Source organism: Podarcis raffonei, chromosome 1, assembly GCF_027172205.1.
Source record: "Podarcis raffonei isolate rPodRaf1 chromosome 1, rPodRaf1.pri, whole genome shotgun sequence".
NCBI classification, from domain to species: Eukaryota; Metazoa; Chordata; class Lepidosauria; order Squamata; family Lacertidae; genus Podarcis; species Podarcis raffonei.
In genome coordinates, this window is record NC_070602.1 from 138,355,454 (window position 1) to 138,373,636 (window position 18,183).

The window sequence follows — 18,183 nt, forward strand, 5'->3', positions numbered from 1 at the left end:
CTTTATAGTATAAAGTTTATACCATCCAATAAGAACTGTTCATATAACAGGGAATGCCTGCCAGTATTCTAGTTGAAAGAACAGCAATATGAAGACAATTTCAGTAGTAGATAGTACTTTGCCATTGTCTGATTACAGTACATTTTAATTCTGTCCCTTATACATCTCCTTAACAAGCCTTGGCATGCATTATTCAGTATTTGATTTTGAAATAGATTTTGCTGATGTCTGGACTGAAAAAGGCTCCCCACCCCCATCTTCCCTAACTTTGATGGATACTTATGGTTCTTGTTTATTGCAGCTTAAGAAATTGAACCAAATAAAGCAACATTTATAAGTTATCAAAATTCTGATGGTCTTGGAGCACATCAGCTCCAAGTGCTATTGATCTTACGCCAGAGGAAGAATTAATGCTTCGTATTTATGTGGTGTATATGTTCTTTGGTCTATCTCTCACCTAGTGCTGGGCAGAAGTCTTCAGTCCAATGATTTTTGCAAGCTGGGGCATGGGGTGGAGAGATGCTCTTTGAAAATTAATTAATCTTGGGGGAGGGTTTGGAATTTTCAGAGAAGAATCTTAAATATAGAGTGGCTGACCCTTCCAAAATGGTCAAAGGGAATCTCTTTTGCCAAGTTGAAATGTAAGGGTTTAATACAGGGTTGTAACTAAGATGGCAAGGAATAGATCCGTTGGACCCTCTGCACTGTCATACTGGACCCAGGTTGGCTTAGCTCCTCCTAGTGCTTGAAGGAAGGAACGTCATCCCTTCTCATGAACCTTTTTGCAGCTTGCCCCTGGAAGCAAGCCAAAATAAAGGAAGGAAACACAGGACCCATAAAGAGAACAGCCACACACTGCATATAGGCACTTCAAACTAATTTAGGTAGCTCAGGCAGGCAGCCGAAATGAGCCACATAGAGTGTGGCCCCTGGGTCTAGTAAGACAGCATGAGAAAACAACAACCCTTCTCTCCCAATGGATCCTGCTAGAGGTAAAGAGTATCACTAAGGAAAATTCCAGCCAAGTGCAGAGACTCTCTTACATAGCATTTGTCCTAGAACAAAATTCTCTAGATGGACCATTAAGAAATAGCTTTAATCCTATCTGTAGCCCTGTCCAGGCACTGAAGAGCTCGCATATTGAGAGAACAGTAGGTCCCACCCCCCTGTTGTGTTCCCTGATTATGCAGAGTTCTATGTATATCACACCAGGGCAGCAGACTCCCTGAAGCAGATCCCCTCCAATCCACAGAGGGTAGCGGAATAAGCGAACAGATCCCTACAGTCTCTACATGCAACTCTAATCATGCGATGGCTTTAACACCCAGATATGGCTACTGTAGAAAGCTGCAAGCAGATTGCTTTGGTAGGGAAGACCTGCCTCAGAAGATGCAAGTAAGTAATTTTAAGTAACACTTCAGTGAACTTCCAAAGATTTTGAAACCATCTAGTAAACCACCTGCTAAAAAAAGGTCTCCCATATTATTGAAATTAGTACATGTGACTAAAATGATTAATAGGAACCTGACAAATGCTGCACAGGTTTAATTAATGCATTGCAGCAACTTGTTTGCTGGAAGTGTAACTAAAAACTAAAATTTTGAACTCACTATGCAATAAATATAGCCAGGGTAAAATATTGGGTAAAATATTGAGTAAAATATTTTACTTGAGTAAAATATTGGGAGGGGGGTGTCATGCATCACATGACGTGGTGCATGAACACCATTTGAAAGGCAATGCCCACTAACTTTTGGGGGCCCTGGCCCCCTCAGATATTTTATTGGGGGGCTGAAGACCCTTCGTCCCCTAGGAGTTGGCTCGTATGAATATAGCTAAACAGTTCCTGACAAATAGTCATTCAGGTCAGGATTCACTTAATGAACCCAGAAAGGCAAAGCAGTGCCCTGTGCAGGGCTTTCTGCTTGCACATTGGGGCTTTCCCTTCTCTCCTTACTCCTGTGCCTCTGAAATAAGCTTGGGGTGTGTGTGCTGGGGGAACCCCCAGAACAGTGCACAGGAGTGATGGTGTTTGCACAGAAGTAATGCTTGCAATAGCACAACGCTGAATTTCTTCCTCAGTTTCCACATGAAGATCTCCAAAGGATAAAATTCAATAGCTTATATTTTCACGTATTTAAAGGGGTTAGTGAAAAGTTTTGGGTATTTTCCCTAAACCTATCTTCTTGCAGCTTAAAACTTTTCCTTTTGTCTTACCTGGCATCAAAGAAGATGAGAGAACTGTTGACACAGTCTTCAAAGCATTTAAATACTGTTATAATCTATTCAATGAGTTTTTCTATAGTTCCATTTAGTTAAAATGGTCCTTTACTCATTATTGTCCTTCTCTTGCTTCCCTGAACTTTGTGTAGCAGTCCAGTCCTAACAGTCACTCATCTTAAGAGATCCTACAACAGTTATGGTATTGTGGCAGCAGTCATTATGAGCTGCATTATGATTTGAATGCCACAGCAGGATCAATGGTTAGTATTCTAGCAAGGGCCACCATTACATTACATGGTGTTTAATACATAGCAACAAAAATACTTAAAAATCACTGTCTCCCATTAACACTGATGTGTTATGTATAAATAGAAATAGAAATAGAGCCCTTTGTTGAGAAGAGAAGAGAAGAGAAGAGAAGAGAAGAGAAGAGAAGAGAAGAGAAGACTCTAATCTGATACCTAGTAAAAGCTACAAAGACACGGACAAAGTCCTGCAACAGATAATCTAGGAGTTTGGTGTGACAAGTTTTATTTCACATGGAACCCGCCCCCCCCCCACTTTTTTTTTTTTTTGCCAATAAAGGTTACTAGTAATCAATAGTCTCAACTGAACTAGGGTTGCTGCACGTTTGACTTGCAGGCCTGATAATCAATGAAGAACAAGGAACAGGAATGGAGGGAGAGAGAACTGAGGATGAGTAAGGAAAGACAGTGAATATAGGGAGCAGGTTGTTCCCAGCACAGACACTGACATATAGGTAGGGTAAACACTGTACCTAGAGAGGCTGCCCTCAGCTGCCAGGCCTTGGGAGTCATCGAGGACATTAGGTTCACTGCAGGAGGGGCAGGGAGGTGAAGCATTTAGGGAAGAAAATATGTTTTTAAAGCATGCAACCGTCTCTGTGTTCAAAGAAAAGAAGTATCAGAAGGATAGTAAAGGGAAAAAAATAACAGTAAAGTTGGTCTCAAAGCTGACTCACTGAAGTTAGGGTCAAACTAGATTTTTGGTTAATGTGTAGACAGCAACTATATTGTGGTGGTTAAAAATGTAATACAACACATGTTGTATATGTGCACTGGGACACTGTTTATCCATTACCTACTTAGCTTTTTGTTTGTTTGTTCTTAACTGCTAAAATTAGCATTGGGAAAAAGCTCCCATTGGCACCAGCAGCATCTTCCCCTCCCCCCAAGCTACCTGCAGCAGGGTGGTGCAATTTTCATGTGGATCATAAGTGGAAAGAGAAGGGTTAAACCTCCCCATTCCCTATAGTTCGGATGAAAATTGGGATCCCACCACACTTTACATTACATTATTTTTAAAAACCCAGTTATAGTTGCCGACTATCCATTGAACATTATGTGCAGTTTGACCCCTAGAACCAATACCTGGACAGAAGACTTGCTTTTTACTCTAACGGGTGTCCTATAGACAGAAGTTATGATGCAAAGAAATATCCTGATTTTTACAATACATCACAATTAGGTGGCATTATAATAAAAGAAATGAGGATGGAGTGATCTTCAAACCCTCATGTCCCGTTTTTATTCTATTTACTGTCTTTCTTTTCAGACCCCCTTTCTCCTCAACATCATTTTACTGGACAGCATTCCTCTGGACAGCCATGACCAGATAGGCACCAAAGCTTCTCATATGTTTTGGACTCAACCCCCTTCTCATTTTAAACTTACCCATGAGGCCCACTCATTCCAACATTATTTTTCCCACAAGTAAGGAACCCTAAGAGCCTCACACACAGCTGAATGAGGGCGACCTGCTCCTGTAGGTAAGGGTATGTGGAATGGGAGACCAATGTAATATTGGAACCTAAAGAACCTCACTTTCCCCACCACCACCTCCCCCCAAAACATGCATAGGAAAACATAGTTAAACACTAAGTTCTTCTATCAAGGCTTCACTGCTGCAAGATCCTCTGCTTCCATGGGCGTAGCCAGGATTTATGTTAGGGAGGTCAGGACTGGGGGGGGGGGGGCAGAACCAAACTATCTGTGATGCAGTTGCTCAGTTAGTTAAGTATTTTTATTTATTTACAGTGGTACCTCGGGTTAAGAACTTAATTCATTCTGGAGGCCCGTTCTTAACCTGAAACTCTTCTTAACCTGAAGCACCACTTTAGCTAATGGGGCCTCCCGCCGCCGCCGCGCCGCCGGAGCACGATTTCTGTTCTCATCCTGAAGCAAAGTTCTTAACCCGAGGTAATATTTCTGGGTTAGCGGAGTCTGTAACTTGAAGCGTCTGTAACCCGAGGTACCACTGTACTTGATTTAGGTGGTGCAGCTGCCCCTGGCTAAGCCCCTGACTGCTTCCATGAAACTTGATGCCTCACCTGCCGCCTTCTGCCAAGCGTCTCTTCCCCCAGGGATGTGTTATCTCTTAACTAGAGGGAGTGCTGTCTGCAATATCAAACCTGATTTTTTTTTCCAGGAGAAAGGCTCAGCCTGCTTCAGAATCTCCTCCTCCTTTGGAACCCTGAAGACTCTCCAGGGGACGAGGGCTCTCCTGTTCACTTTGCGTTACAGTAATGCACCATGACCAAAACAGTTGCAAATATTAGTGTGCCTTTACGTTCTCACCAGTTAATCAATTATTTTTTGAGCAATCCACCAATTAAACTTTGCAGTTTTAGTAAATATACTTTTCAAGCACTGCCAGGCTAATGATGTCATAGCATACAAGTATGATTTACAGTACAGCAAAACATTAGTAGAACTGTTACAAATAGCTTTACAGCTGAACTTAATTTAGGCAAGTTCTTAGGGTGGAAAGCTTATAGCCCTGTCAATAGACAATGACTGCTCTTTCTTTCACAGTTGTCAGCCATCAAGGATTGTTTCTGATGACCAAACGAGATGAGACACAGGAGAAACGTGATAAGCATTTCTTGTGCATCCACCAGGGGGAGAACATAAACTGAATCAGGTCCATGGCACTAGGGCAGAGGTCAGCAACCTTTTTCAGCCGTGGGCCGGTCCAGCGTCCCTCAGACCATGTGGTGGGCCAGACTATATGGGGGGGTGGAATGAACAAATTCCTATGCCCCACAAATAATCCAGAGATGCATTTTAAATAAAAGGACACATTCTACTCATGTAAAAACACACTGATTCCCGGACTGTCCACGGGCCGGATTGAGAAGGCGATTGGGCCACATCCGGTCCCAGGGCCTTAGGTTGCCTACCTCTGCACTAGGGGAAGGTTTCTCTAAGAGTTTATCCACACTGACCTTTTGCCCCGCTCATGCCACACAGGCCAGCACTTTAAAGCACTGCGTTGGGGTTTTCACTCTTTAATGCTTAAGTCCAACAAACAGCAATTCAGCTTTTCTGCAGAATGCCATGTGCTCTGATTCAGCTTGAAAAAGCGAGTTTTCATGGGGAAAGCTCCGGAGCACGGATCATGCCCAGAAAGCGCAGAAGAAAGGTAAGTCCGGGAAAGCCCTATTCCTCCCCCGGTGATGTTTTCCCAATTAAAATAAACTTCACAAAGCTGGAGGATTTTCTCTCTCTTAAGAGAAAACATACAGGCACCAATGCTCAACACGTGCATTAAGTGGCCCCAAGAGTGACTGCAAATTGGTATGGATTTCACGTGATGGCAGCATGGTTGCAAAAAGTTTCCGTTTCATGTTGCATCTTTCTGCCTTACTTTTTCACTATGCATAAGCAGTTGAGAGAGAAAAAAACCTGGCTAATTACTGTGTCAATTTATCACCATGTCAACTGGTTCTCTAAATCCACTGTAAGAAAACAAGGCTAGGCTATGGAGGGGGAATACTGGGGATCAATGTCAATTTATTTTCCAATGATTGTCAAGTGAATATAAAAGTTGGGCTATCGCTAGATTTAAAACCCCCAAATTCTCTCTCTCTTGCATACACGCCCCCACACACCCATGCACCATGAGCACAGGTAGCTTTTCCTATGTCAGCAGGTATGGGACAGTTCATGGTTACACATTCTTACTGTCTAAAATCTCACTTTACATTTTAAAGTCATCCTAATGTTCTCAATATGCCACACACCATAGTGCCTAAAGTTCTGTGCAAATGCAACAAAAGAACATTTAGTTCAAAAAGTAGGACCCCTTAGCTGTAGGACCATAGAAGTAGCTCAGCTACTTCTCAGCTAGATGGACAGATCTGTCCAAGATAGTGATCCATATGTTTTTATTTTTAAAAAATGTTGCATTCACAAGCACCTTCAGCTGAGGCTCTGATTTAGCAGAACATATCTGTAACTTAGACTAGGTCATGGAATGGAAAGTTAACAAGAACAACAATCTCTCTTCAAATTACCTATTCCTCACTAATAAGTATCAAGGAAAACATGTATAAGTTTCTAATATGTAGGATTAAAACAGTAGTTCCTACACCATACATATTTTAACATAAAGCCAATGTTGCATTGCCTCATTTCTTATTTTATTTGACCTTGTGACAACTCTTCTTATCCAAACACCCATGTGTTGAACACTGTATTATACCTTCGTAATTTCTGCTCTTGTGAGAGATGTCAGGAAATGTGAAATAGCCCGTATTGTTACCTTTGGCTGGGTAACATGCCCACCTCAGCCTGAGGTGCAGACATGCTGGAGAGATGGCTGGAGAATCTCCTCCTCCCAATGGCACCCATGAGGTATGCTTCTTGTTCACTTACCACACTGGGCATGCTCACGGAATCATCTAGAGGGGGTAGGATGAAGAATCTCTCACATTATGTTTTAATATCTGCTGTAAGCCACCCAGAGTGGCTGGGGTATAACAACAACAACAACAACAACCACTACAACAACCACAACAGATGGTACATTGTTTCACATATAGCTTTTGGGGTTAATAGTTTCATGGCTGCCAAAATTCAAGCTGTCAAAACAGAGACAAGCTTTATCCCTATAATAAAGCCTTCTGGGAGAAAGCCCTACTGGCTTCAATGGGACTGAGTCCCAGGTTATGTGTGTACTGGATTGCAGACCTTAGTTACATACCAGAATGAAAATGGCTTCAAGAAGTAAAAACCAGTTTGTTTGTTTGTTTGTTTTGTTTTTCAGCCTCAGCTTGAGTAATTTAAATCTACTTTTAATAATAATCAGCTAAAAATGAAATAAATTAAAGCTTGCCGCCTTAGTTCGAACTTCAGCAGAGCATTTGTAGCAGTTGTAGCAGGAAGAGTCTTCCCTTTCTAATATAACTGTAAAAATGGCAGCAAAATCCTACAAATATACAAAAGTTTCAGCCCCATGATAAAAATAATCAAAATGTTTTTGTAAACCCTCTCAAATATAAGAAGTATAAATATAAAAATCTAAGTTCAAAATAATGTACATAAAGGCAATATTTGTTAAGAAAAAGATTACTCTGCTTTTTTAATTGCTTTTTTAGTCCGTATAATTTAAATTAATATGTGTCCACCATTTAATTGTCCATATGGGTAAATCTCAGCGCAACAGCCATGTGTTTAAATCTGTGTTTGTATCTGTAGCAGCCATACAGAAAATAGAGGGCCAATTTTCACTTTCAGTAATAAAGGGAAGGGGCAGGATGGCAGTTTACCTCCCTGTAGCCCCTCTGCCTAGTGCTTTTCTCCTAGATGAATGAATGAATAAATTTATTTAATAAATCTGTATACCACCCATTAACCAAAGATCACAGGGTGGTTCACAGCATAAATCACAAAATACATAATGAAAACAAGAACAAAACAAGCCTATAAACCCCCTCCCACAAACACATTTAAAAGAACAAGGCCTGGTTGAACAGTAACGTTTTCACCAGGTACCTAAAGGTGTATATGAACGTGCCAGGTGAGTTTCCCTATTATTATTTCTAGTATTAGAGCACAGCAAGGAAAAAAGCTATGCCAGAAGAAGACTGTAGACAGGTAAGCTGGGAGGTTGCAGCAGAGCAAGAGATGGAACACGGCCACTCCATCAGCTCTGCTGAAAGACCCCAGGCTCTTTCGTCCCTCCACTGTCACCTGGCCGCAGCCATTGCATCAGAGGAAGGGAAGGGGAGCAGAGTATTTCCACTTGCTCTGCTGAGATATCAGCTCCATCCATCTCCTTTCCCTGAACTGTTTCCATTCCAGTTGGCCATTATAAGAAGTAGTATGTAACTTTAAGAACAGCTGCCTGCCTGTCTGCCTTTGCTTGTTTACTTCTTTTCTTCTCCATCCTCCCCGCCCCCGCTTTATGAGATCAATGCTATTTTTCTAGAAAAAGAGGTGGCAGAACTCACCATGAGCACCTCCATTGTTCTCTTAGAATGGCAATGGCGCCCACCTGAGAGGTGCCAGAACTGAGTTCCAGCAAGTTCTGGCTGAAAAAAAGCCCTTTATAAGACGTATCTTAGATTATAAACCTATGGGCAGATAATGCCTTGTTTTTATTGATCTTATATAAACTCCTCCGGGAGTAAAAATGCTTCAACTCAGGGGAAGGATTGTGCACACCTCCCAATGCATCTCCCTCTGCCCCTGGCTTTTTAAATGACTGCAGGGGATCCAGATTTAAAGAAACAGGCCAGCTGCCACATCACCTCTGCAATGCTGGGTACTTACTTTCTTCATCTTCCTCATCTGTCCGGCTTAAAGTATCCTGGGAAGCTTGTTGGGAAGGCTCACTATCCTGTTCCCAGACAGTTCCAGTGCCAGTGTTGGAGCGCGACATCGTGGCGAGACTCAGTCGGTATGCAGAGGTAGAGGTGCCTGCAGTGCTGATGGAAGTCTTACCTTGGTAGGCTGAACAAATTAAGGTGGCGGAAAAGAGGTGTTCATTAAAATGAAAGTTGGCAAGACTTAGTTCTTTTCCACAGCAGGAACGAAAGGAGGAGGGTCAGTGATCTGCAGATTCTGAGCCATTGGAAGTGCAGGCAATGTAAAGAGAAGCTTTCCTAATGTACCAACTTTAATTCCATGATACTATGAAGTTACAAGAAGCACTTCCCTGAGACTGATTGAACAAATGTCATGTAAGACATTTATCTCACCATATTTGATGGGCACCAGTGGTAGTCACTGGTTTTCAATTACACTATATATTTAGAAGATATTGTCTCACCACCATCCAGGTGGCAATTATTTCTTTGCAGGACTTCAACCTTAAGGGATGCCAATGTAACATTTTACAAAAGCTTTAAAAAGTTAAATTATTGATCCTTTCCAATTTCAGTTTAAGAAGTGATATGTGGTTTAAAGCATTGTGCTGTTGGTTAAGTGATGATTAGTGTAGTATGTTCTTATCTGAGGTGCATCTTTTCTCAACTGGCTTTTATTCATCGATTTCCTCACCTGACCCACTATGCACAGCCTCCTTGAGGATCTTTAGCTCATTGTTGAATTCCGCAATGAGAGAGCTCTTGCAGAGAGGGCGTGGGATGAAGCGCCGCTCCAACTGGTCAGCAATGTGCTGTCGAGCAGTCATTTCTTCATGATTCTCAGCTGGCTGGGCTAGCAACTGGGGGTGAGGGTGGTCAGGAAGATCCAGGAAGAACAAAAACAAAAGAAGAAGAAGAAGAGGAGGAGTTTGGATTTGATATCCCGCCTTTCACTCCCCTTCAGGAGTCTCAAAGCGGCTAACATTCTCCTTTCCCTTCCTCCCCCACAACAAACCCTCTGTGAGGTGAGTGGGGCTGAGAGACTTCAAAGAAGTGTGACTAGCCCAAGGTCACCCAGCAGCTGCATGTGGAGGAGCGGAGACGCGAACCCGGTTCCCCAGATTACGAGACTACCGCTCTTAACCACTACACCACACTGGCTCAAAACAAAACCAGTTACCGGTAGTTTTAAGTCAACACTCTCAGTGATTCTGCAAATGACCCTGGTAACACTCAACAAAGATATTGGTTCAGTTTTGTAATGCCAGTTCCATTTTTTAATGCCATCTGGTTTTGTTTATATTTATAGGTTTATAAAGTTTATATTTATAAAAATAAGAAACACCATCAAAATACTGCTTTAAAATTAAGAGGAAGAGCCATAGCTCAAAGGCAGAATGCCCAATATGCATAAACCTCAGTTTCAATTCTAAGCTCGTCACTTGAAAGGATCTTAGGTAACAGGGCTTATTAGCACTCTGCTTGAGACCATACAGGGGTCACTGCCCGGTCTCCCACTTGTCCATCCATTCCCAACAGCAAGGTCTGGTGGACTGGCTGACTGGGCTCCCTCACCCACTTGCTTGCTTACTCTAACACCGCCTCAGCTCCTGACAACCAGCACTCCTTGGCCAGCTCCAGAGGCACCATTTGCCTGGGAAGCTTGTAGCCAGGGCTGCTAGAACAAACAGCTGTGCAAGCCTTGGGGAGGCAGAGACGCAAGAGGGCATCAGAAGGCGGAGGGCAGGAAAGAGGGACAGAGGCCAGTGTTGTCTACTGCCTCTCTGACCATCATTCAAGGCACCCTAGGGTGCCATGGCACACTGGTTGAAAACCCTTGGTCTAGAGCAGGGGATGTCAACCTGGTCCCTACCGCCAACTAGTGGGCGTTTCAGGATTCTAGGTGGGCAGTAGGGGGTTCTACGGCACAAGCTGAATCCTCCTTCCATTGAGCACTGGGGGTGGTCAGGAAATTTTACCATCAAGAAAGATGTATTAGTGGGCGGATGGTATAAAAAGGTTGACTACCCCTGGTCCAAGGGACGTGGGTAATGCTGTGGTTTAAACCACAGAGCCTAGGGCTTGCCAATCAGAAGATCAGCGGTTCCAATTCCCCTGATGGGGTGGGCTCCTATTGCTTGGTACCTGCTCCTGCCCACCTAGCAGTTTGAAAGCATGTCAAAGTGAAAGTAGATAAATAGGTACTACTCTGGCGGGAAGGTAAACGGCGTTTCTGTGTACTGCTCTGGTTCGCCAGAAGCGGCTTAGTCATGCTGGCCACATGACCCAGAAGCTGTCTGCGGACAAACGCCGGCTCCCTTGGCCTATAGAGCGAGATGAGCGTGCAACCCCCGAGTCATCCGCGACTGGACCTAATGATCAGGGGGTACCTTTACCCTGACCTTTACCCCTGGTCTAGAGAATCAACACATTTGAAATGTTTCCTGCTCTTCCTTTGAGGCAAACAACAGGGGTACTCAAGCCTGTTTAGTATCCAAGGCATACTCTCTCACTTTTGAGAGTGCTACTACAATAAAGCATTCCTCGCTCCTCCCCCCCCCATCTGGTTTATCAATGTCATTTCACAAGGAAATGGCGATTAACATTAAAAGTAGCTTTACCTTGCACTGAATGAAGGGTCGAAGAAGCACAAAGATAGGAATTCGGGTGCGAACAATAAAATCTATGAAATCCCACAGAGCAAGCCCTCCTACTTTTCGCAAAGCCATCTCTTTGACCTGCAGGCTTAGCCAATACCATTGGCTGCCAAGCTGACGCTCGAAACAGACAAGGATCACCTTCAAAGCTAAAAGCGAAACAAATGTCAGAAGAATTAAAGTTCTATGTGGTGACAATACATGCAACACTTGCATGCATAAACGTTAGCGTGCCCAAAGCCTTTCTTCGTCAGCTTCAAGCTCTTCACCAGAAAGCAGACAAAATGTTGTTTATTGATTATAATTCTTACTCCGACTTTTAGTCTAGTCATAAATTCATGAAAACAATTTAAGTTTCCTGTTCCCTCTTCCTCCACCAGCAGCCGTCTACATTGTTCAGCAGAGCTCCTGATGAAGCTCTGAGAGGCTTCGTTTTTTTGGAGGGGGGAAAGAGTGCAAACAGGCCCCACTGTTGTCTAGCTGGGCACTGAGAACTGGATGCTGGACCTGATCAAGCACGACTCTTCTTATGCTCTTTCTGGTGGGCATGCAAAAGGCCTCCGGAATATAACAGGTTAAACATACATCCACACCACCCAGAAGACGGCATGTGATTTATATTGCAGTCACAGCAGCTTCCAAGGATTTCCTTCCAGATTTCCCTCTGTGGCTGAGTGTAAGACAGAGCAGGTAGAAGGAAGAAGAAAGGAAGGAGGAGACAATATGAAGACAAACCAAGAAGAAAAAACACCCTCTGTGGCCTGGAAGGTGCAATATGTCAGCCAAACTGAGATAAATGTGCAGAAGCCCCTGTATGAGAAACATCCTCCTGATCAGAATAAGAGGGAGGGGCTGGAGACCTTCCAAACCTCACCAGAAGGAACATGACTGGCCCAAAGTTCTTATCTGTGACTGGCACACAGGAGGCCTTCAGAATACAATGCAACTTGCCCAAGCTAACTGCAATGCCAATCAGGAGGATCAGGTGGCTGAGCACCCTACTGACGAAAGCTACTTCTGCTTATCAATCTCACAGTGTCTAGCAGAAGTCCATGTAGCAGCCCTGCAAATCTCTTCCAACAGAGCATTAGTGGGAAATGCTGGTAGGATGGGCTATAATATTAAGCAGCCATGCACCCACCTAGTCAAGGTCAATCTAAACACCTTCTGCCCCAATGTATTGGGCTATTAGGTGCAAACAGATATTCCGCTCTGCTGAATTGGCAGGTTCTTTGGACATCTGTGATGTCCAGCTTATGTTATGCCCACTGAGAGGGTTGGGAGAAGAATTAGGACAGAAAGAAGTTACGGGAAGCTCTTGAGATTTGTGACAAAGAGGACTGATATTAGGAAGGAAATATGTACTACTCTGTCTTCCTCAAAGGCACAATGTTGGACTAGATAGACAGGGCCTCCAATCTGGAGATCTCTTCAGACTGGCAATAATAACCACAAGAAAGAGTACCTCAAGTGAGGACAGTCTTAATGAAATAGTCCTAAGAGACTCAAATGGAGGTTTCATTGTTGCTTGCAGCACCAAACACAGGCTACACATGGGGAAATAATGAACCTTTGGTCCAGTGGTCCCTCTCCCAGGGAAGATGAAAAGGGCCGTGGTTTCCCTTTTAAGGGTGTTTGGCTTGAACCCACCCATGCCAGCCCAGCCTGCAGGAGTCTCCAGATGTCTCCTGTTTCCAGGCTCTGAAGATTTATATGCTTAAATCTGCACTGTTTGAAAAATTATAACAACAGAATAGGAGAGAAAAGAGAGAAGCAGAGAAGACAAATGAGGCAGCGTCCTTCCTGTTCTCCCAAAATATCAGAAAAGAAACAATATAAATTAAGGGAAAGGGAGTGGTGAAGAGACAAGTACAAAATAAACTGCAGAAAGTAATGTGTGCTAGAAACAAGGAGAATGAGCAGCTTACCAGGCACCCAAACTGGAGGAACAGCCTTGGGAGCTGCCTGTAAGTAACTGCAGTTTAGGCCACATGCCCCTGGCTCCCTTTAGCTGTTGGGGAGTGGGGTTGCCTACTGTGTTCTGCACACCTCCTGCAAGCCAACCAGAGAAAGGAAACTTTTCTCCAGTGAACCTCCTTAGTTTGACTTTACTTAGGATCCAAGCCAGAGCTTTTAGATCACTCAAATGTCACTTGATGCTCTTCAGGGGAAGCAGTTTACATGTTCAGCTGTGAGCCATCAAGTGTTAAGACGTCAAATGATGAAATGTCACATAAAATCAATAGATAGAATCAATAGATATCAATAGATAGAAAAGCATGCATGCACCAGCTCTCAGTTTCCTTTATTTTCTTTCTTTCTTTCTTTTTGTTTCAGCTCTGGCAGGCAGAAGCTTTCACTCACCCAGGTAGGCTGCCTGGCTAGTGGATTCGGCTAGCCCTTCCTTGCGCAAGTCCTTCCCTGCGTCCCCAGGGGTGGAGCAGTGGGCAGGAGAGCTCTCCAGCATAAAGTTCTTACTGCGGGAAGTGCTGATGATGCGAGGTGGCAGCAAAATATTAATGACTGTCTGGAGCAGGAGGAGGACCTCTGGCTGCTCCAGCCAAGGGCTGTCTGCATGACACCAAAGGGAAAAGACATAGAGCAGGTCAGGAGCTGACTCACCAAATAGGTTCAGCACCATTGATGCAATATGAACATTCGGCACACCCAACTGGTCCCCCTCTACCTTCTCCTCCTGCAAGCAAAAGTTGGGGTTATTCTACAACACCAACATACACAGCACCTAATTTTAACCAACATGATGTTTATGCTCACTTGCACTTTCCCCACCCTCTCACTGTCCTTTGACTTTTAAGGACAGGTTCCCACCAGGGGTGATATGATCAGGTGAATCATAGAATAGAATCATAGAATCATAGAGTTGGAAGAGACCACAAGGGCCATCGAGTCCAACCCCCTGCCAAGCAGGAAACACCATCAGAGCACTCCTGACATATGGTTGTCAAGCCTCTGCTTAAAGACCTCCAAAGAAGGAGACTCCACCACACTCCTTGGCAGCAAATTCCACTGTCGAACAGCTCTTACTGTCAGGAAGTTCTTCCTAATGTTTAGGTGGAATCTTCTTTCTTGTAGTTTGGATCCATTGCTCCGTGTCCGCTTCTCTGGAGCAGCAGAAAACAACCTTTCTCCCTCCTCTATGTGACATCCTTTTATATATTTGAACATGGCTATCATATCACCCCTTAACCTCCTCTTCTCCAGGCTAAACGTGCCCAGCTCCCTTAGCCGTTCCTCATAAGGCATCGTTTCCAGGCCTTTGACCATTTTGGTCAAAGGGTGAGGGGACACCCTTCCTATTTCTTTACTAACCCCAAGGCAATGGTTCTCAACATTTTTCTCTGGGTCACACTTTCAGGATAAAAAAATGTTTGTGCTACACAGAATATTGGAAAACAAAAAGAAACGACTCCTAGAAGGGCTTGATTGATAACAAAGAACACAACTACTTTATAATACAGTCACGGGACATCCAGAATGTATAAAACAATGCAGCTACGTAAGAACATGAATCATTCCCAAAATATAATTATAAATGAGCCTCATACATATGTACTTTAAGTATGCATACAAACTCTATGAGAGGTGGGAGCCTGCAGTATCACTTGATGCTCTTGCTCTCATTTTGAAATGTCATACTGAATTAACTGAATTAACTGTAATGTGAAAAGCGGAGTTTGAACCACTCAAGAGGCATGGAATTCAGTGAAGAGTAGCTTAAGTGGAAGCTGTGTGGCTTTCTAGTTTGGTTCCATTTCTTTCTTACACATAGGTGGGGTGTTTTGTTTTTGCTTTTGCTCTGCCAGGATACTCTGTCTTTCATTGATCTCAAAGAGAGGAGCTCCTCTGTCAAAGAGTGAATTCAGAAAACACAGCTGAAATAAAAGAAGGACACCACAACACCCTTTTCCTTTTGTTTGTCCCCTACAAGCCCAACTGACAACACACCACTGAAAGGACGCTCATAGCAGAAGAAACATAGAGGTGGACGGATGCACAGACATTTTCTGGTTCGGAGAGGCAGCAGGGAGGGGGAAACAGAAGAATCTTTCTGTTAATCAGACCTTTGCTTCCTGATCCTACTGTGAGCACAAATGGAATCAGTAGATTTAAAAGCATTCCTTCCCTTCTCTCCTGATTGGTGAATGGGGAGATCACGTGGCTTAGGGGAAAATCTTCTTTCAAAGCCTGTGCAGTAATAATAAAAAAGAATTAAAATATTGTACTGGTAGAGTATAGGGGTGAAGTATAGTCAAAGAAAAAGGGATCCATCAACACTTCGTTTACACAATGCCCTGTGTCCACATCTGGGTGAGTTCACCAGCTTGGATGACATCTACAAAAGACTCAAATTCCAGTTTCAGCATAATCTCTTAAATTTAAATCTGGAGTTTAGCCCCATATTGTTTTGCTTGATCCTGAGGCTTGATATGCCAAATGCCAAAGATTAATAGCAGTAATTGTGTTCTGACACTCTGGAAACAGGAAGGCTTAGCCAGTGACAAAAACTACATGAAACTGAAGCAGCTTTGTCCAATCTGGGGTATAAATAAATTATTATTATTATTATTATTATTATTATTATTATTATTATTTGGACTACAACTCCCATCAGTCCCAGCCAGCACAGCTGAATGCTGCTGTGGCGAATGGAGTCATGTCTGTGCTTCCTGTGGTGATGGGAGTTACAAAGCATACTGAGAGCACAAATTGAGCAAGGTTTGTAAGTTCTTCAATACTTACATCTTAGGTGTGAATTGTACTTAGGGGTGTGCAGAGGCTTTGTGTGAGAGCTGAATGATGAGATGAATTAGGGTTTTTCAGGGATCTCCCCACTTCAAAGTCAAAACATAATGTCAATACCTCCCTGAGTCAGATCGGAGTCCCCACAAAGTCATGTCACTCTGTTATTCTGTTTCTGTGCTCTTTTGTGCTGTATTGCCTATATATTTCTTTTTCTCTAGGTTCATGGGCTTTGCAATAAGTGAGGCCTTTTGGAATATTGCCTGCAGGGCACTATAGAGGTCTGAATTTTGATGCTGTTGAAGAACAGCAGTGTAGGATTTTTATTTTTTTAATTTAGACACTTAAAAAAAGTCCATTGCTCTGCTTTAGCACTACAACAGAGCTCTTCAGGACTTCACAGGAAGAGTTGTAGGACCTATTGGAGACCTGTAAAAGCTTATCAGAAGACAAAAAACACCACCCCAAAGAGAAGCTGGTGTGTGACTTTAAAGTTTTTAAATATTATGAGCAAGAATACACACTTCCTAATTCATTTAAGCTAAGAAAGAAACAAACTCACACTCCCAATTAAGGGATCATGGAGGAAAATGAACCCCTTTTATTTCCCTTATTTGTCTGCAATTTGTCAGGCTTAATCTACTCTGGAGGCTCCTGTGCCTGTAAATTTAATCTATTTTGGCCAAGAGGGGGAAAAGGTATGTCCACTGTTATGTTTCCCATTACATAGAACAGGGGAACCACAGACCTTTATTGCACACAGAGCAGCTCAGAACCCAAAACACAGATCAAAGTGGAGTGAACACAGTGACTCAGAGAGAGTTTGGAATTTTTAAAAATGCACAGATACAATGCAAATTTTGGAGCCTATACACACACATAGGATTTGAATGTGAAATGAACGGACTCTCAAAACAACTTGAATCTTATAATGATGTATTTCCAACACTGCTGCAACTTAATAGTAATAGATAAACAGGTACCAACTCCATCTGAAACATATTAACTGTGAAATGGCTTAGGTTTTTTGTGGGGTGTTTTTTTTTTTGAAAATTCAATATCCATATAACCTTGGAACTACAAAATTATTTCCTAAGAGTACGTGACTAAAAAACAAGAAACATGTTTGAAGGTGCATACATCTGCTGCCACAGACTGACATGACTACTTCTAGCTAAACTGAATGTATTATATTAACTCTCCCTGCCCCCCCGGTCTGTTAATGTATTTATTTAAAACATTATACACCACTTTTCCAAAGCTGACCCCACTCTCAATCAAAATACACTACTGACATCTTTCTTTAGTCATGCATATGGTTCAATTTCTCTAAATCTGTGCTTTGGTTCTTTATTCCACCCACCCCACCCCTTTTATCATGACTCTCTCTCATCTAGACTCTGAAAAAGCCCCCTCTTGATTCCTTTCCAATTAACCTGGGCAAAGTACAGTAGGTTAGTCAGAACATAGAAGGACTACATCATTCCACATGTGAACCAATCTATATGTGTAATATTTCTGCACAAATCTAGTGCTGTTAGGAAACCTGGAAATGGGGCTGAAAGCTTGCCTTTGCATTTAGTAGCTGAGTGCCTTTCCCCTCACTACCTTAAATTGGTGCCAACAATGAAGTCCAGGCAACATGGAAGCCTGAAAAACCTAAAGCACACAGCTTGCATTTTGTCAGAGAGTAGCACTGTAACTCACTGAACAAAATTATTACATTTCCAATATTAAAGATAGGTAAATATAGTATTTGATGATTAGTATAAAAAAATTACTCTATGCATTTATACTTTCTGTGGTCTCATCACACTGTTATTTGAATTAAGGTTCAGTTTACCCAAATGTCCTATAACAACAACAATAGTTATGTGAACTTCAAAAAATCCTAAGATTCAAAAGTCATAACCAATCTCTCATTCAACT

General features: G+C 42.7%; 1 protein-coding gene across 12 annotated transcripts in view; it reads right to left on the reverse strand.

The window, feature by feature from the left end:
- UNC80 (unc-80 homolog, NALCN channel complex subunit) overlaps positions 1-18,183 on the reverse strand; it is a 150,010-nt gene that overhangs the window by 8,938 nt on the left and 122,889 nt on the right. For 10 of the 12 annotated variants that reach the window (XM_053365017.1, XM_053365004.1, XM_053364995.1 and 7 more), the window contains 7 exons: positions 15,576-15,699; positions 13,858-14,064; positions 11,458-11,642; positions 9,531-9,696; positions 8,802-8,981; positions 6,790-6,928; positions 3,002-3,058 (listed from right to left, as the gene is read on the reverse strand). In XM_053365017.1, coding sequence (XP_053220992.1) covers positions 3,002-3,058; positions 6,790-6,928; positions 8,802-8,981; positions 9,531-9,696; positions 11,458-11,642; positions 13,858-14,064; positions 15,576-15,699 — 1,058 coding nt within the window. The remainder of the gene's footprint in view (positions 1-3,001; positions 3,059-6,789; positions 6,929-8,801; positions 8,982-9,530; positions 9,697-11,457; positions 11,643-13,857; positions 14,065-15,575; positions 15,700-18,183) is intronic. The other 2 variants (XM_053365028.1, XM_053364978.1) reach the window with 1 other exon arrangement.